General features: G+C 41.7%; 2 protein-coding genes across 7 annotated transcripts in view; both read left to right on the top strand.

The window, feature by feature from the left end:
• Positions 1 to 3,677, top strand: part of exosc4 (exosome component 4) — an 8,002-nt gene extending 4,325 nt beyond the window's left edge. The window contains exons 2-3 of the mRNA XM_061921126.1: positions 2,087 to 2,293; positions 3,223 to 3,677. Coding sequence (XP_061777110.1) covers positions 2,087 to 2,293; positions 3,223 to 3,591 — 576 coding nt within the window. The 3' untranslated portion in view covers positions 3,592 to 3,677. The remainder of the gene's footprint in view (positions 1 to 2,086; positions 2,294 to 3,222) is intronic.
• Positions 3,678 to 8,293: 4,616 nt separating this feature from the next.
• The window catches only part of gpaa1 (glycosylphosphatidylinositol anchor attachment 1), a 19,789-nt gene continuing 8,082 nt past the window's right edge, over positions 8,294 to 20,000 (top strand). For 3 of the 6 annotated variants that reach the window (XR_009809618.1, XR_009809619.1, XM_061920543.1), the window contains exons 1-12: positions 8,294 to 8,430; positions 9,987 to 10,105; positions 10,685 to 10,794; positions 10,872 to 11,051; positions 11,136 to 11,247; positions 11,328 to 11,475; positions 13,795 to 13,896; positions 13,974 to 14,170; positions 16,853 to 17,049; positions 17,123 to 17,276; positions 17,347 to 17,418; positions 17,495 to 17,688. Coding sequence is in view for 4 of the 6 variants with exons in the window: in XM_061920543.1 (XP_061776527.1) it covers positions 10,721 to 10,794; positions 10,872 to 11,051; positions 11,136 to 11,247; positions 11,328 to 11,475; positions 13,795 to 13,896; positions 13,974 to 14,170; positions 16,853 to 17,049; positions 17,123 to 17,276; positions 17,347 to 17,418; positions 17,495 to 17,688 (1,430 nt within the window). In the remaining 2 variants the exon portion in view is untranslated. Of the gene's footprint in view, positions 8,431 to 9,461; positions 9,528 to 9,986; positions 10,106 to 10,684; positions 10,795 to 10,871; positions 11,052 to 11,135; positions 11,248 to 11,327; positions 11,476 to 13,794; positions 13,897 to 13,973; positions 14,171 to 16,852; positions 17,050 to 17,122; positions 17,277 to 17,346; positions 17,419 to 17,494; positions 17,689 to 20,000 lie in introns of all 6 variants that reach the window. The other 3 variants (XM_061920546.1, XM_061920545.1, XM_061920544.1) reach the window with 3 other exon arrangements.

Here is a 20,000-nt window from a genome sequence, read left to right on the forward strand (position 1 = left end):
GCGGCCCACAGCTAATGTTTTAAAGGCCCACGGCATATTCTAAAAATACTATTAAAATAAACAAAAACATAAACAAAAGTGAAATAAAAAAGCTTAAAGGCTAAATGTAATTTAGAAAAAGTTGCAACGTTGACCAATAAAACAAAGCTGTTTTTTTCCTTAAATCTGTCATTGCTCAAAACATAATATTGAATCAGAATCAATGTTATTATGAATTATAGACCTATCCAAGTTTCCGATTACTTCACATCAAATATTCCACTAAGAAAAATATTTTTGGTGGAAGATTTAGCAAATCTGTTAAATAACCAAAAAATTTATATTTTGTTGTTTTCTTACTGTACCGAAAATGAACCGAACCATGACCTCTGAACCGAGGTACGTACCGAAAAAAAATTATTGTGTACTGTTACACCCTTACTAGTATTAATAAGTAAAGATATATTTACTTATGTTTTTGTATATTTCTTTGCGGTCTTGTGACGTAAAATTTTAGCATTGTGATTTTTCCGTCGCCTTCATATCGACTCAAAAGTTCCAATGCCAAGGCACTTCTGAGATATGTGATCTATGTCATCAACCTATGTGCCTGCTGATTTAGCACATAAATAACCCCACACAGAGAAAACGACGACGCTCATCGCAAACCACCTCAAAGTGGGAGCTCACAAGCCGCCGCTGCAATGGAGATTAGTAGGTCAGCAGCCGATTGTCACGTACCTATAAGTTGTGGCTGAATAGATCTGGTCTTGAATGTTCAATGTATGTAATTTAAATTGTTATCACATTGTGAACACATTTGTTATATCATTCCACTCACCTCCAAAGTCATGCACCAAATTGGCTTGAATGTGAATGCTTGTCATGCGTATATACTCTGTGTGCAAATATGTTTATATAAGTGTGTGTATATAAATATATTGTTTTTAATTTATTTATATATATATATATATATATATATATATATATACACACACACACACACACACACATCCATCCATCCATAATCTACAGCTTGCCCCTTTTGGGGTCGCAGGGGGTGCTGTAGCCTATTTCAGCTGCATTCGGGGAGAAGGCGGGTACACCCTGGACAAATCGCTACGTCATCACAGGGTAAACACAGATAGACAGACAACATTCACACTGGGGCAAATTTAGTGTTGCCAATCAACCTATCACCTGGTGCATGTTTTTGGAGGTGGGAGGAAGCCAGACTACCCGGAGGGAAGCCACGCATTCACAGGGAGAACATGCAAACTCCACACAGAAATATCCCACGCCCGGGATTGAACTGACGCTCTGGAACCATTTGGTGATTTAACCCGCAATTCCAACCCTTGATGTAAAGTAGGGAGGTAAGGGGTCTGATTTTTAAACTTTGGTGTGACTCGGCCAGGGTTTGAACTCACGACCTTCCAGCCTCAGGGCGGACACTCTAACCACACCTATTCAAGGTTGTAATTACCCAAACTCAAATATTGCACAATGCAAATTTTTATTTATTTATTTTTTTAAATATTGCGTAGTTTGCATTTTACCGTTCTAAAAAACTTATTATTGACAAACTGTAAATCAATAGATGGAGATGAAGGTTTTAAGTGTGTTTTAAAGTAAAAAAAAAAAAAAAAAACTGTTGCTGACTTGTAACACTTTTTTGAGTGTCTCTTTTTTGGATCCGAAGAGTAAGTAATTATGTATAGTCAATCTTAAACTCACACAAGGTTTAAACTGACAATGTTCAGGGCGGTATGGCATAGTGGGTAGAGCGACCGTGCCAGACACCTGAGGGTTGCAAGTTCACTTCTGCTGTTGTGTCCTTGGGCAGGACAATTCACCATTGCCCCCGGTGCCGCTCACACTGGTGAATGAATGATAGGTGGTGGTCTGAGGGCCTGTAGGCACAAACTGGCAGCCTTGCTTCCGTCAGTTTACCCCAGGGCAGCTGTGGCTACAATTGTAGCTTACCACCACCTGGTGTGAATGGAAGATGGGTGCCCACTTCTCTGTGAGCGCTTTGAGTATCTAATAATAGAAAAGCGTGAGATAAAATGTAATGAATTATTATTATTATTATGTTGCCCTTTAGATGCGAGGCTCCCGCAGTCGGACCCTTCACGATCGGGCTGTCATCAATTGCCAGTACAGCATGGCCACCTTCAGCACGTCGGAGAGGAAGAGGAGGCCACATGGCGATCGCAAGTCCACCGAGATGAGTCTTCACCTCAAGCAGACCTTCGAAGCCGCTGTGATGACCCAGCTCTACCCTCGCTCCCAAATAGACATTTATGTAAAGGTAATCAATGTTTATTTATATAGCTCTAAATCACCAGTCTCAAAGGGCTGCACAAACCACGACATCCTCGGTAGAGCCCACATAAGGGCAAGGAAAACTCACCCCAGTGGGACGTCAGTGACAGTGACAATGATGACTATGAGAAACCTTGGAGAGGACCGCATATGTGGGCAACCCCCCCCAGGGGACCGAAAGCACTGGATGTCGAGCGGGTCTAACATGATACTGTGAAAGTTCAATCCATAGTGGATCCAACACAACCGTGAGAGTCCAGTCCAAAGTGGATCCAACACTGTAGCGAGAGTCCCGTCCGTAGTGGAGCCAACAGGAAACCATCCCAAGCGGAGGCGGATCAGCAGCGCAGAGATGTCCCCATCCGATACACGGGCGAGCGGTCCATCCTGGGTCCCGACTCTGGACGAGTGGTCCATCCTGGGTCTCGACTCTGGACAGCCAGTACTTCATCCATGGCCACCGAAACAGACCCCCTCCAGAAGGGAGAGTGGGACAGAGGAGAAAAAAGAAAAGAAACGGCAGATCAACTGGTCTAAAAAGGGGCTCTATTTAAAGGCTAGAGTATACAAATGAGTTTTAAGGTGAGACTTAAATGCTTCTACTGAGGTAGCATCTCGAACTGTTCCCAGGAGGGCATTCCAGAGTACTGGAGCCCGAACGGAAAACGCTCTATAGCCCGCAGACTTTTTTTGGGCTTTAGGAATCACTAATAAGCCGGAGTCCTTTGAACGCAGATTTCTTGCCGGGACATATGGTACAATACAATCGGCAAGATAGGATGGAGCTAGACCGTGTAGTATTTTATATGTAATTAGTAAAACCTTAAAGTCACATTATAAGTGCACGGTAAAAACCCTCAAACTTCCATGGTCTTATTGCTTTTAGAGTAAAATTATATTTTCGTCTTTATTCAGATTCTACAGTCAGATGGAGGTAACTACAGCGTCTGTGTCAACGCCGCCACCCTTGCCGTCATCGACGCCGGCATCCCCATGTTGGACTACGTATGTGCTTGCACCGTCGGCTTTGTGGACGAAACACCCCTTGCAGATCTTTGCTACGCCGAGGAAAGCGGTGGGGTTAGCTCTCTGGCTTTGGCGCTGCTGCCCCGAAGCGGGCAGATTGCTCTACTGCAAATGGACGCCCGTCTGCATCAGGACCACTTGGAAACCATGATCGATACTGCCATGAAAGCTTGCAAGGGCATGAGCAAGGTGCTGGACCAGGTGGTGCGTCAACACCTCCAAGAGGTCTCACTGATATCACAAATATCACAAATATAGTTCAACTTGTTGATCAATTTATGACAAAATACATTTGTACAATATTGTGTATATGTGAGCTACAATGATTAAACACATTTTCCATATGTTTTCCTTTTCCTTGTGGCATAACTAAAGGTTTACAATTCTATATCTATTTATTTTGCAGGAAGTTAAGGTCTCTCATCAGAATCATGAAATTGCTTATATTTTTATCAGATATTCACCACCTGTTTTCTTTACTGTAGGCAGAGAAAATGAGTAACAGTATAGGGTTGGGCTAAAGGAATGACAAACTAAATTAAAGCTGCAAGCAGCGATGGACGGGACCGACTTTGGCTGCTGCCAAACCGACCCAAGCCCGGATAAGCGTTAGCCGGCAGACATCTTAACAAATATTTCACACGAGGGCGAAGCACAACTAATGAACAATTGATAATACAATAGAGATATATGCCTCTTAGCAGCATGAGCGCAGCGGTTCTTTGAAGGCTCTGTTTTGTCTGTTTTATTCCTAGGGGGCACTAGAGCGCAATTTTGAGTTTTGAGGGTTTTTTTTTTATTAGATTGCAAATTTCGCCAGTCCTGATGTGTGTGTCCAGTTAAGTGAGTTTTGAAGCATTTTAAGGGGCTCAAATTACAGCTCAAAGAGGCAAAAATGAAATTTTTTAGGAAAATTTTGTTTTGAAGGGTTTTTTGCCAACTTCCTGTTGATTTTTGCTGAAGGATGTCAATTATTAAAATGTAGGTCTAAGTGAGACCTACATAGAGGTTTTTGTTTCATGTCTCTCTGACATTCCTACCGGAAGTTACAGGCAGTTTTTTCTGTTTTCTTCCAAGGAGCATTTTTTTTCTGTGTTTTATTCCTAGGGGGCGCTAGCGCTCAATTTTGAGTTTTGGGGTTTGGTTTTCTTATTAGATCGCACTTTTTGCCAGTCCTGATGTGTGTCCAGTTAGTTGAGTTTTAAAGCATTTTAAGGGGGTCAAATTACAGCTCAAAGAGGCAAAAATTAAATTTTTTAAGAAAATTTAGTTTTGAAGGGGTTTTTGCCACCTTTCTGCTGATTGTTGCTGAAGGAAGTCAGTGTATGAAACCTAGGTCTAAGTCAGACCTACATAGAGGTTTTTGTTTCATGTCTGTACGACATTCCAAACGGAAGTTACAAGCAGTTTTGTCTGTGTTTTTTCCTAGGGGGCGCTAGAGCGCAATTTAGGTTATTGTGGTTTGGTTTTTTTATTAGATGGCAAAGTTCGCCATACCGATGTGTGTGTAAAATTTGGTGAGTTTTAAAGCATGTTAAGGGGGTCAAATTATAGCGCGAAGGTGTGGAATAATAATAAAGAATAAAACCTCACAGATACAATAGGGTCCTCTGTCCCATTGTACCAAAGGGACATTGCGGTCCCTAATAAATACCTACAGTGGGTAGAGGGGACTCCTTGAGGTAGTCTTAGGGTTGTCCCCAGCTCAATGACATAGGTAATAGTAATGGGCCCTTATCGTGTTCAGTTGAACACTCGGTTACGTTAAAGGCCTACTGAAATGAGATTTTCTTATTTAAACGGGGATAGCAGGTCTATTCTATGTCATACTTGATCATTTCGCGATATTGCCATATTTCTGCTGAAAGGATTTAGTAGAGAACATCCACGATAAAGTTCGCAACTTTTGGTGCTAACAGAAAAGCCCTGCCTCTACCGGAAGAAGCAGACGATGACGTCACATGTTGATGGCTCCTCACATCTTCAGAATGTTTTTAATGGGAGCCTCCAACAAAAACAGCTATTCTGACCGAGAAAACGACATTTTCCCCATTAATTTGAGTGAGGAAAAAAACGTAATTGCATTGGGACAGATTCCTATGTTTTTAGACACATTTACTAGGATAAATCTGGGAAACCCCTTATCTTTCTATTGTGTTGCTAGTGTTTTAGTGATTTAAATAGTACCTGATAATCGGAGGTGTGTGCACGGGTGTGTTGACGCGCAGTGTCTCAGGGAAGTCGACGGCAGCTTTATGGACGGCACAAGCTCAGCTGATCTCCGGTAAGAAGCGACTTTTTACCACAATTTTCTCACCGAAACCTGCTGGTTGACATTCGGTCGGGATCCATGTTCGCCGTGATCCATAGTAAAGTTTCACCTCTGTGAATTTTAAACAAGGAATGTTTTTGTGTGTTTGTGTGGCTAAAGGCTAAAGCTTCCGAACTCCATCTTTCTACTTTGACTTCTCCAATATTAATTGAACAAATTGCAAAGGATTCAGCAACACAGATCTCCAAAATACTGTGTAATTATGCAGTTAAAGCAGATAACTTTTAGCTGTGTGTGTGTGCAGCCCTCATATTTCCTAACAGCCCGTGACGTCAAGGGTACACGTCATCATTACATGACGTTTTCAAGAAAAAACTCCCGGGAAATTTCAAATTGTAATTTAGTAAAGTAAAAAGGCCGTATTGACATGTGTTGCAATGTTAATATTTCATCATTGATATACAAACTATCAGACTGCATGGTGGGTAGTAGTGGGTTTCAGTAGGCCTTTAAAACTGATATTAGACATGCGAGCCCATAGATAATAAAAGGCATAGCTTCTCTTGTAGCTTAGCTACATTTGATCGAGAGTGACTTGTAGCTCTGCGATGAGATGGCGACTTGTCCAGGGTGTACACCGCCTTCCGCCCGATTGTAGCTGAGATAGGCACCAGCGACCCCAAAGGGAATATCCATCCATCCATTTTCTACTGCTTATTCCCTTTTGGGGTCACAGGGGGCGCTGGCGGCTATCTCAGCTACAATCGGGCGGAAGGCGGGGTACACCCTGGACAAGTCGCCCTCATCGCAGGGCCAACACAGATAGACAGACAACATTCACACTCACATTCACACACTGGAGTTACTGCGTCTGCCTCACAATACGAAGGTCCCAAAGGGAATAAGCGGTAAAAAATGGATGGATGGCTGGATAACTTGTACCTTAGCTTACTACATTTTCCAAGTAGCTTGCCCGTCACTGCCAATGAGTATTTTATTGAAATACCACTCAGCTTTTAAAAAATCCTACCAAAAAATCTATAAAATCTTGTTTTGTATATTATAAAAGCTTTTAAAAAATCCTCCCCAAAAAATCTATAAAATCTTGTTTTGTATACTATAAAAGCTTTTAAAAAATCCTCCCTAAAAATCTATAAAATGTTGTTTTGTACACTATAAAAGCTTTTTAAAAATCCTCCCAAAAAATCTATACAATCTTGTTTTGTATACTATAAAAGCTTTTTAAAAATCCTCCCAAAAATCTATAAAATCTTGTTTTGTATACTATAAAAGCTTTTTAAAAATCTTCCCCAAAAATCTATAAAATCTTGTTTTGTATACTATAAAAGCTTTTAAAAAATCCTCCCAAATATCTATAAAATCTTGTGTTGTATAATATAAAAGCTTTTTAAAAAATCCTCCCAAAAAATCTATAAAATCTTGTTTTGTATACTATAAAAGCTTTTAAAAAATCCTCCCAAAAAAATCTATAAAATCTTGTTTTGTATACTATAAAAGCTTTTAAAAAATCCTCCCAAAAGTCTATAAAATCTTGTTTTGTATACTATAAAAGCTTTTAAAAATCCTCCCAAAAAATCTATAAAATCTTGTTTTGTACACTATAAAAGCTTTTAAAAAATCCTCCCAAAAGTCTATAAAATCTTTTGTATACAATAAAAGCTTTTAAAAATCCTCCCAAAAAATCTATAAAATCTTGTTTTGTATACTATAAAAGCTTTTAAAAAATCCTCCCAAAAAATCTATAAAATCTTGTTTTGTATACTATAAAAGCTTTTTAAAAATCTTCCCAAAAAATCTATAAAATCTTGCTTTGTATACTATAAAAGCTTTTGAAAAATCCTCCCAAAAAATCTATAAAATATTGTGTTGTATACTATAAAAGCTTTTTAAAAAATCCTCCCAAAAATCTATAAAATCTTATTTTGTATACTATAAAAGCTTTTAAAAAACCCTCCCCAAAAATCTATAAAATTTTGTTTTGTATACTATAAAAGCTTTTAAAAATCCTCCAGAAAAATCTATAAAATCTTGTTTTGTATGCTATAAAAGCTTTTTAAAAATCCTCCCAAAGAATCTATAAAATCTTGTTTTGTATACTATAAAAGCTTTTAAAAAACCTTCCCAAAAAATCTATAAAATCTTGTTTTGTATACTATAAAAGCTTTTAAAAAATCCTCCCAAAAAATCTATAAAATCTTGTTTTGTATACTATAATTTTTTTTTTTTAATCCTCCCAAAAAATCTATAAAATCTTGTGTTATATACTATAAAAGCTTTTAAAAAAATCTTCCCAAAAAGTCTATAAAATCTTGTTTTGTGTACTATAAAAGCTTTTTAAAAAATCCTCCCAAAAAATCTATAAAATCGTGTTTTGTATACTATAGAAGGTTTTAAAAAATCCTCCCAAAAAATCTATAAAATATTGTTTGGTATACTATAAAAATGTAGATATATGTTTGCTATTCATGTGAAAACAATAGTTAGTATATTCTCGGTTCTTTGCTGGGTTGCAACCCTCCATATCCTTATTTTCTTTAATGCAAATTTAAATATGTTTTAATTTTTTGAAAACCAATAGTAATCTTATTTTTATAGATTTAGTATTTGTTTTCAACATAACCGGAAGTATATTCACGACAAGTAACACGGAAGTAAGTCCGCCATATAATGTTTCCGGTAGAAACAAGGCACAACATCAAGGTGCGGCTTCAATGAATTAATGGCAACATTTCCTTCGCTCTGGTTGCCATTTATATTTGGAAAAGGCACGTCTGTATACGTAATTTTCAGACAACACATATTCTGTAAGTATTTACAGTCGTTTTGTGTTAGCGCTTTAAAGATGTATTGAAGCTAGTTATATGGCTAATGGCTAACTCAGCTGTCAACAGCAGCATTAAAGGCCTACTGAAATAAGATTTTCTTATTCAAACCGGGATAGCAGGTCCATTCCATGTGTCATACTTAATCATTTCGCGATATTGCCATATTTTTGCTGAAAGGATTTAGTAGAGAACATGGACGATAAAGTTTGCAACTTTTGGTTGCTAATAAAAAAGCCTGGCCCATACCGGAAGTAGCAGACGATGTGTGCGTGACGTCACGGGTTGTAGGGCTCCTCACATCGTTTACAATCCTAGCCATTAATTTGAGTGGGGATGAAAGATTCGTGGATGAGGAAATTTAGAGTGAAGGACTAGAAGAAAAAAAAGAGGCGATTGCAGTGGGAGCGATTTAGATGTTTTTAGACACATTCACTAGGATTATTCTGGGAAATCCCATATCTGCCTATTGTGTTGCTAGTGTTTTAGTGAGTTAAAGGCCTACTGAAACCCACTACTACCCACCACCCAGTCTGATAGTTTATATATCAATGATGAAATATTAACATTGCAACACATGCCATTAGAACCTTTTTCGTTTACTAAATTGCAATTTTAAATTTCTCGGGAGTTTTGTCTTGAAAACGTCGTGTAATAATGACGTGTACGCAAGACGTCACAGGTTTTTAGGAAGTATGAGCGCTGCACACACACAGCTAAAAGTCGTCTGCTTTAACGGCATAATTACACAGTATTTTGGAGATCTTTGTTGCTGAATCTTTTGCAATTTGTTCAAATAATATTGGAGAAGTCACAGTAGAAAGATGGAGTTGGGAAGCTTTAGCCTTTAGCTACACAAACACACCTTGTTAAAAATTCCTGGAGGTGAAACTTTACTATGGATTCAAGCGAACATGAATCACGACGGAATGTCAATCAGGAGGTTTCGGTGAGAAAATTGTGGTAAAAAGTCGCTTCTTACCGGAGATCAGCTGAGCTTGTGCCGTCCATAGCTGCCGTCGACTCCCCTGAGACACTGCACGTCAACACACCCGTGGAGACGCACCTCCGACTATCAGGTACTATTTAACTCACTAAAACATTAGCAACACAATAGAAAGATAAGGGATTTCCCAGAATTATCCTAGTAAATGTGTCTAAAATCATCGGAATCCGTCCCAATGCAATCGCGTTTTTTTTTTTCTAGTTCGTCGCTATCAATATCACCAAACACAAATCTTTCGTCCTCGCTCAAATTAATGGGGAAATTGTCGTTTTCTCGGTCCGAATAGCACTTTTTGTTGGAGGCTCCCATTAAAATCATTGTGAATATGTGAGGAGCCATCAACATGTGACGTCATCATCTACGACTTCCGGTAGAGCCAGGGCATTTCTCTTAGCACCGAAAGTTGCGAACTTTATCGTGGATGTTCTCTATTAAATCCTTTGAGCAAAAATATGGCAATATCGCGAAATGATCAAGTATGACACATAGAATGGACCTGCTATCCCCGTTTAAATAGAAAATCTCATTTCAGTAGGCCTTTAAATAGTACCTGAAAGTCGGAGGGGTGTGGCCACGGGTGTGTTGACGCCACCAGAGTCTCTGAGGGAAGTCACGGCAGCTGCAGCAGGACAGAAGCTCTGCTGAGCTCCGGTAAGAGCCGACTTATTGCCACAATTTTCTCACTGAAAACAGCCGGTTGACATGTAGTCGGGATCCATGTTCGCTTGACCCCTCTGATCCATAGTAAAGATTCACCTCCGGGAATTTCAAACAGGGAAACACTGTGTGTTTGTGTGGCTAAAGGCTAAAAGCTTCCCACCTCCATCTTTCTACTTTGACTTCTCCATTATTAATTGAACAAATTGCAAAAGATTCAGCAACACAGATGTCCAGAATACTGTTTAATTATGCGATTAAAGCAGACTACTTATAGCTTGGGTCGGACTGGAAAATAATGTCCGCTACAACCCGAGACGTCAAACGCACGTGTCATCATACGAGTCATCATACCGCGACTTTTTCAACACGACACTTTGCGGGAAATTTTAAATTGCAATTTAGTAAACTAAAAAGGCCGTATTGGCATGTGTTGCAATGTTAATATTTCATCATTGATATATAAACTATCAGACTGCGTGTTAATTGCTAGTACATACCCTAACCAATCAAACATGCTGTGGATTAAATGTGTGTATCCAATATTTAAGTAATGCATTTGTCTCTCTGCAGGACTTGGAGAGCAAGAATTCACCGAAAATTAACAAGATGGGACTTTTATCAGATCCCAACAGAAGACAGGCAGTGATTCGCCTGCTCACGCGCCTCAATGCTCCAATCTGGTGTGTTTATAGTCTCTGTAAAACATCAAATGTCCACCATTACATTTGCTCATTTTTTTCCCTCTCTCATCTTCCAGTCTTGTGTGCTACTTGGCCGGTGTCGCTTGGTTCATGGGTTTAGCATTCGAGCCCTTCACCCTGCGCACCTACATGTCAGAGAATGCCATGGGTTCCACCATGGTGGAGGAGCACTTCCCAGCCGGAGAGAAGGCTCTGGTCACAGCAAGGGAGTTTGCGGCACATAAGAAAAAACAAGAGTAAGATGCACCTAATGCACCCACGGTTGAAGACATTATTTTTGGTGCTACGGTGACTAACTACTGGAATGTATTTGTGTGCAGTGGGATGCCTGTGAACTGGCTGGTGAAAACCATGCAGGATCGAGGCCTGGAAGTCTTCACACAGACATTTTCTCGCACTCTCCCATTCCCGGATGAAAACAAAGAGCGATTTGTAATTCAACTTTTCTTGCTCATCTTTTGCATAACTGCTGTTTGTCCTGAGCCGTCCTTTGTCCATCCTATCCCGTTAAGATGGTGAAAGGCACAAACGTGTACGGCATCCTTCGGGCACCTCGAGCACCACGGACCGAAGCTCTGGTGCTGACAGCTCCCTGCAGCCCAGGCAATGCCAACAACCAGGCTGTAGGGTTGCTGCTCGTTTTGGCACAGTACTTCAGAAGTAAGTTTTTGGAAATGTATAAATATCATTTGAAACCTGTATTAAAGTCTAAGTCTCGGTAGTAGCTGTTGGGCAAAGTCATATTTTCTAGTCAAACTTTTCACCAAAAGACAATTGAAGGATAGGATAAACATAATGTCCAAAACAATTTTTATAAAAATAAACAAGATTTATGCATCCAAAAAAAAGCAAGCAACAAACAATTCATGTGTCTCTCCCATTTTAGTAAAAAAAACATTTGTCAGTTAGCAACAGCATCTTTAAAAAGTCCTCCTAATGTGCCTAAGTAAAACAGAATGTGTATCTAGTTTAGACCTACTTTGTATTGGTTTTATTATTAATGTACAACATTTATTAACGTGGCCACCACATATTAGAATTTTTGTATGTAGAAGATGTCAGGTTCAAACACTGATGACACCTATTAATCAGACAAGAAACAAGGAATCATGCAGAGACAAAGTTAAATAGAGCTCATGAGGAGACACGTGTTTTGGCTGTACTCTAGTTACAGATCCAAACTACGTTCTAAAAAAAAGCCTGCGTGCCTCCTCTATTTATTAGGAAAGTCCCTATTACATCACTGTCGCTAAGGGAAGGGGGCAACCTCGACAACTCCAGTTAGACACAATATATGATTATAGAATAAATAAAAAGTAGGTGACGAAGGTCATATCGCCGTGTATTTGCTATGTCTGCGTCACGGTGGTGTTCGGCCTTGGCCATCAGCAGACCGAGTACTGGTGCCATCACCCAGTCTCTGTTTTGTCGGCCTTGGCAGTCAGAAGGCCGAGTCTGGACAAAACACTCATCAAAAAAGGGCTAGCAATCTCTCAGATTGCTAGCTCTGCACAAATACAGAAATACTACTTCAATCAATCAATCAATGTTTACTTATATAGCCCTAAATCACTAGTGTCTCAAAGGGCTGCACAAACCACCACGACATCCTCGGTAGGCCCACATAAGGGCAAGGAAAACTCACACCCAGCGGGACATCGGTGACAATAATGACCCAGTGGGACGTCGGTGACAATGATGACTATGAGAACCTTGGAGAGGAGGAAAGCAATGGATGTCGAGCGGGTCTAACATGATACTGTGAAAGTTCAATCCACAATGGATCCAACACAGTCGCGAGACTCCAGTCCAAAGCGGATCCAACACAGCAGCGAGAGTCCCGTTCACAGCGGAGCCAGCAGGAAACCATCCCAAGCGGAGGCGGATCAGCAGCGCAGAGATGTCCCCAGCCGATACACAGGCAAGCAGTACATGGCCACCGGATCGGACCGGACCCCCTCCACAAGGGAGAGTGGGACATAGAAGAAAAACAAAAGAAACGGCAGATCAACTGGTCTAAAGAGGGAGTCTATTTAAAGGCTAGAGTATACAAATGAGTTTTAAGGTGAGACTTAAATGCTTCTACTGAGGTGGCATCTCGAACTGTTACCGGGAGGGCATTCCAGAGTACTGGAGCCCGAACGGAAAACGCTCTATAGCCCGCAGACTTTTTTTTGGCTTTGGGAATCACTAACAAGCCGGAGTCCTTTGAACGCAGATTTCTTGCCGGGACATATGGTACAATACAACCGGCAAGATAGGATGGAGCTAGACCGTGTAGTATTTTATACGCAAGTAGTAAAACCTTAAAGTCACATCTTAAGTGCACAGGAAGCCAGTGCAGGTGAGCCAGTACAGGCGTAATGTGATCAAACTTTCTTGTTCTTGTCAAAAGTCTAGCAGCCGCATTTTGTACCAACTGTAATCTTTTAATGCTAGACATGGGGAGACCCGAAAATAATACGTTACAGTAGTCGAGGCGAGACGTAACAAACGCATGGATAATGATCTCAGCGTCTTTAGTGGACAGAATGGAGCGAATTTTAGCGATATTACAGAGATGAAAGAAGGCCGTTTTAGTAACGCTTTTAATGTGTGCCTCAAAGGAGAGAGTTGGGTCGAAGATAATACCCAGATTCTTTACCGTGTCGCCTTGTTTAATTGTTTGGTTGTCAAATGTTAGAGTTGTATTATTAAATAGAGTTCGGTGTCTAGCAGGACCGATAATCAGCATTTCCGTTTTTTTGGCGTTGAGTTGCAAAAAGTTAGCGGACATCCATTGTTTACTTCAGCACAAATTGACAATACTTTATAGTAACGGCCCTTAAGCGTAAAGTTATGATGATAATGTATACATAATTATTCTAACAAAAAGGTTTGGACACCCCTGGCTTATTACAACTAATCAGTGGTGGCCTAAGACTTTTGTACTGTGCTAAATGTACATTACAGTGCAAATCATAGTTCTCCCTCCAATAGACCAGGTGTACTGGGCCAAGGACATCATCTTTCTGGTCAATGAACACGATTTGATTGGCATGCAGGCCTGGCTGGAAGGCTACCACCACACTAACACTACAGGTGACCCTCTCATGCACCCGTCATGTAGTATAGGTGTGTATTTTTTATTTTTTTTAACTTTTTACTCTTCAATCTAGGAATGGACTGGTCCCCACTTCAAGGCCGGGCCGGTTCCATCCAAGCAGCCCTGTCTCTGGAGCTCAGCTCTGATGTGGTGACCAGTTTGGACATTGTGCTGGAGGGACTCAACGGGCAGCTTCCCAATCTGGACCTTACCAACCTCTTCTACGCGTTCTGTCAGAAAATTGGGGTCCTTTGCACCATTCAAGGAAAGGTAAATACGATTTTCATTTTATATTTTTGTGATATCATAAAGTAGAATACTCTGTAAAGCATATCTGCCCAAGGTGCTAGTACAGGGGTCGGGAACCTTTTTGTCTGAGAGAGCCAAGAAGCCAAATATTTTAAAATGTATTTCCCTAAGAGCCATATAATATTTTTTTTAACACTGAACACAACTAAACGCGTGCATTTTTAAGTAAGACCAACATTTCCAGAGTATAATAGGTCTCTTATTCTTTGTATTAACATTGTTGTTCTGAAGTTAACTGTAGAGGGGACGTGGCCTGCGAGCCTGCAGCAAACCGGGATGTTGCCAGGACCGGCCTCGAAATCAGCGACAGGTGCATAGATGGCCCACCTGGGCCTTGTTATCTAATCACCTGTCGCTCTGTTATAAGCAGCAGCCAGGAGAAGAGACAGGGTTGGGGCTGGAGCCAGAGCGCAAGTGAGGACGAAAGAGAAAAAGACAATTGCTGGAAAGCAACTGAGAGAAAAATAAAATAAAACAATATTGTAACCCTAAAAGAGACTCTTGGTGGTCTGAAGAACCCCCAGGAGGGCAAGCCCCTCACTAACCAATAATAAATAAATTACTTCTTACCATTAACGCAACTTCTTGAACATAAAAAAGCATGAGAATGTTTTATATTTTGAACGTTATTTTTAACACTGTGATTACAAGTGGAATTATTCATTACTTATCGTGTTAAGCAATGTCCGCTCAGATTTATCCGAGAGCCAGATGCAGTCATCAAAAGAGCCACATCTGGCTCTAGAGCCATAGGTTCCCTACCCCTGTGCTAGTATGTCCAACTGTCAACTTTTAGTTTCACAGTAGGTTTTGGTTTTTAGATTTTTCTTCTATTAAACTCTCTCTCGATATATATTCACTCAATATTTGTGTGTATGTTGTATAGTATTCATTTAAATATGTGTAATTTACTTTAAATGTCTTATTTATAAATGTTTTTCAGGGTTTCCCCTAGATTGCCACTATATACGTGGAGGTAGGAGCACGGCGAGGGGCATATTTAATATGACATCATCATATATGACATGCTCATTCTGATTTGCAATGATGCATAAGTTGTCTTTAAAAAGGCTAAACAAATGTTTTCTGTATATTTTAAAGTACATATTAGTTATTAATGATACCATTAATAATATTGACCCTTTTTCTTATATTAGAATCACAAATAGCTACCACCCCTTTGATTTGGTAGACTGTGATCTCTTTGTTCAATGCAGTTTGAATTGTATATTGTAAAAGGTAAAACAGGCTACACTTTATTCTGCCCGCCCTGAATGCTGCAATTCAGTTTGCCAAATATGTAAACGGTCCTTTGGATTAGTTTTGAAAAAATAAATAAATTTAGGAGTTTTGTTGATATTCTTCACAATGAAGCCACTTTAAAACTAACCAGACTACATAACATTATATATACACATGAAGTGCACATGCATGTGGGAATAATGTTAAATGAACAATATAATTTGTAATAAACTGAAAAAAGCAATACAACTGTGCAGGATGAAGGTTGAGCTCTAATGCCAATAGCTTATTGCTAACTTACAATGGAATAAGCGGTAGAAAATGGACTACTAGCCAGATGGACTACTAGCCAGACAGCGTATGTACTGTACCCACCTGTACTGCGTGTATCATGATCAATATGAAGTGTGACTCACTCGATGGACTGTTGTCCCTCTGGTCCAGCTGGTCAGGGACGTGTTTTTCTTGTTTATTTTAGTAAACACTCCATTTAGTTCGAAATAGTTTGGCTTTAAATTTCGCAGTTTGCAACCTTGAGTCACTTTCACCTCACTCTCTGCTCCAACTTCTCACTCTTCTTCTGTGCTTGCTTCTATAAGCCTCCACATAGTTAGCTTAAAAAAGATAAGGTTGTGAATTTTAATTTGTCAAAAAGTAGTTGTCTTTGTTGTTTGTTACCGAAACTGCCATGATTGGAGGACACACACACACACACACACGCACACACACGCACACACACGCACACACACACACACACACACACACACACACACACACAAACAAACAAACACACACACCTTTGTTTCCGGAAGTATGAACACACATTTCTTGCCAAAAGTCGGACGTGCGCTGCTATGGAAACCTAAAAAAATGCACAGAGGAATCGGTTCTAGCAAGGATTAAAATGACCAATATAAAGTAAATATTGTACATATGACATATTGTTATGAAAGTGCTGTTACTACATTATATATAGACTTGCAGTGTGTCTACAAAATGTTGGAGAGTTTTGTAGTTGTGTTCGAGGGCTTTGAAGGCTACAACGGTTACTCATTTTCTGCATCTTCGAAGCGTTTTTTATCATCTTTAAAATACCCCCCAAAAAAGACACGTGTTCTTGTCCCTCATAGTGATTGTGAAAAATAGACAAAATTCCATAAAGTGCAGTTCCCCTTTAATATTATCTATATTTCTTCCAATCAAAAAAAAAAAGATAATAATTTTGCTTTGTCTTATTTTGTCGTCTTATTGATTCCACTGAGTCACCGTCAAAACGATTTGCCCACACCGTCCTTTTAAAAGTTTAATATGCGTCTCTATCAGATCTAATCAAATGAGGTTGTGAAGTATTATTTATAATAATGCATGTTTTATTCCGGTGTGTAAAATGTTGTGTATTAGCTGCAGAGGAATGACTGGGACAGTGCTTCAGGCTACAGCCACGCCGTGCAGACTTTGATGCTGATGGTGCTTAAGCAGGCCAGCGGGCGGCCCTGGGGCGACCACGGTCTTTTCCTGCGCTACCACATCGAGGCCGCCACCATCAAAGGCATCAACAGCTTCCGTCAGTACAAGACAGACGCCACTACCGTCGGCAGGTGTTTAATATTCCATCCCTTACTCCCTTTCATCTCTGAAGACTGACTCACTGTGTTTTCTTCTTGGTGCTAGGCTCTTGGAGGGAATGTACCGCAAGCTCAACAACCTGCTGGAGCGACTGCACCAGTCATACTTCTTCTACCTGCTGCCTTCACTATCTCATTTTGTCTCCATTGGTTACTACATGCCAGCATTTGGTCTGCTGGCTGTCATCCTGCTGCTGCGTGTATCCTTTCTGCAAGCTTTTAACACAAACAACATGCGTGCTCTTTAGTCCTTGACCCATAACCACAAAGGCCTTGGATCTGTGGGTGCAACTGGCCGCTGCGCCCCCAGCATCAGAAGACGGTGTGGCTGATGCGGAGCAGGTTACTTTCCCCTCACTAGTCTGTACTTGACCATCCAAAGGCACTACTTTGATTAACATGTATCCGCCATAAACAGGCCAGTCCTGGTGGGCTGTCTGTGATGACCCCTCTGGTGATCAGCCACCTGACAGGAGCGGCACTGTATGCACTGCCAATCTGCTTCCAGGAGATGGCAGTAGAGCACTTCCCTGTGTCAGAGACTGAGGCGGTGGTGCTGACGGCCATTGCTATTTACACTGCAGGCCTGGCTTTGCCTCATAACACACACAGGTAAGGAGACGACACATCTTTTTCAAAATACGCTCCCATACTGCTGTCAATACACTGAATTTAAAATTTTAGACAACATTAAGACCAAAAAGGGATTAAATCTAACTTTTTGGGGACTATCAGGGTTATGCAAATAGATGTTGTGTGTGTGTGTGTGTGTGTGTGTATATATATATATATATATATATATATATATATATATATATACATATACTGTCCAGGGTGTACCCTGCCTTCCGCCCGATTGTAGCTGAGATAGGCGCCAGCGCCCCCCGCGACCCCGAAAGGGAATAAGCGGTAGAAAATGGATGGATATATACATATATATATACACCTACATATCTATATATATTCATACATATATCTATATATATATCATATATTTGATATGTATATAGATATATATCTCCATCCATCCATCTTCTTCCGCTTATCCGAGGTCAGGTCACGGGAGCAGCAGCCAAAGCAGGGAAGCCCAGACTTCCCTCTCCCCAGCCACTTCGTCCAGCTCCTCCCGAGGCATTCCCAGGCCAGCCGGGAGACATAGTCTTCCCAACGTGTCCTGGGTCTTCCCCGTGGCCTCCTACCGCTCGGACATGCCTTAAACACCTCACTAGGGAGGCGTTCGGGTGGCATCCTGACAAGATGCCCGAACCACCTCATCTGGCTCCTCTCGATGTGGAGGAGCAGCGGCTTTACTTTGAGTTCCTCCCGGATGGCAGAGCTTCTCACCCTATCTCTAAGGGAGAGCCCCGCCAGCCGGCGGAGGAAACTAATTTCGGCCGCTTGTACCGTTGATCTTGTCCTTTCGGTCATGACCCAAAGCTCATGACCATAGGTGAGGATGGGAACGTTGATAGACCGGTAAATTGAGAGAGTTGCATTCCGGCTCAGCTCCTTCTTCACCACATTGGATCGATACAGCGTCCGCATTACTGAAGACGCCGCACCGATCCGCCTGTCGATCTCATGATCCACTCTTCCCCCACTCGTGAACAAGACTCCGAGGTACTTGAACTCCTCCACTTGGGGCAGGGTCTCCATCCCAACCTGCAGATGGCACTCCACCCTTTTCCGGGCAAGAACCATGGACTGGGACTTGGAGGTGCTGATTCTCATCCCAGTCGCTTCACACTCGGCTGCGAACCGATCCAGTGGCCTGTCGGTACCTGTCTGCTGCCTACAAAATCCTATGAGCCAAAAGAACCCGATAGGACTCTTTCTTCAGCTTGACGGCATCCCTCACCGCTGGTACCCACCAACGGGTTCTAGGATTACCCCCACGAAAGGCACCAACCACTTTGCGGCCACAGCTCCAATCAGCTGCCTCGACAATAGAGGTATGGAACAATGTCCAGCGCCTCTCTCATGACATGTTTAAAGTTCTTACGGAGGTGAAAATTGAAACTCTCTCTGACAGGAGACTCTGCCAGACGTTCCCAGCAGACCCTCACAATGCGTTTGGGCCTGCCAGGTCTGTCCGGCATCCTCCCCCACCATCGCAGCCAACTCACCACCAGGTGGGGATTGGTAGAAAACTCCGCCCCTCTCTTCACCTGAGTGTCCAAAACATGAGACCGCAAATCCGATGACACAACTGCAAAGTCGATCATGGAACTGCGGCCTAGGGTGTCCTGGTGCCAAGTGCACTAATGAACACCCTTATGTTTGAACATGGTGTTTGTTATTGACAATCCGTGACGAGCACAAAAGTCCAATAACAAAACACCACTCGGGTTCAGATCCGGGCGGCCATTCTTCCCAATCACGCCTCTCCAGGTTTCACTGTCGTTGCCAACATGAGCGTTGAAGTCCCCCAGTAGAACAAGGGAATCACCCGGAGGAGCACTCTTGAGTACTCCCTCCAGGGAATCCAAAAAGGGTGGGTACTCTGAGCTGCTGTTTGGCGCGTAAGCGCAAACAACAGTCAGGACCCGTCCCCCCACCCGAAGGCGGAGGGAAGCTACCCTTTCGTCCACTGGGTTGAACTCCAACGTGCAGGCTTTGAGCAGGGGGGCAACCAGAATTGCCACCCCAGCCCGTCGCCTCTCACTGCGTGCAACGCCAGTGTGGAAGAGAGTCCAGTCCCTCTCAAGAGAAGTGTTCCAGAGTCCTTGCTGTGCTTCGAAGTGAGTCCGACTATATCTAGCCGGAACTTTTCCACCTCGCGCACTAACTCGGGTTTTTTTCCCCCCATTGAGGTGACGTTCCACGTCCCAAGAGCTAGCTTTTGTAGCTGGGGATCGGACCGGCAAGTGCCCTGCCTTCGGCTGCCGCCCAGCTCACAACGCACCCGACCTCTATGGCCCCTG

This window comes from Nerophis ophidion, linkage group LG14 (assembly GCF_033978795.1).
Source record: "Nerophis ophidion isolate RoL-2023_Sa linkage group LG14, RoL_Noph_v1.0, whole genome shotgun sequence".
NCBI lineage: Eukaryota > Metazoa > Chordata > Actinopteri > Syngnathiformes > Syngnathidae > Nerophis > Nerophis ophidion.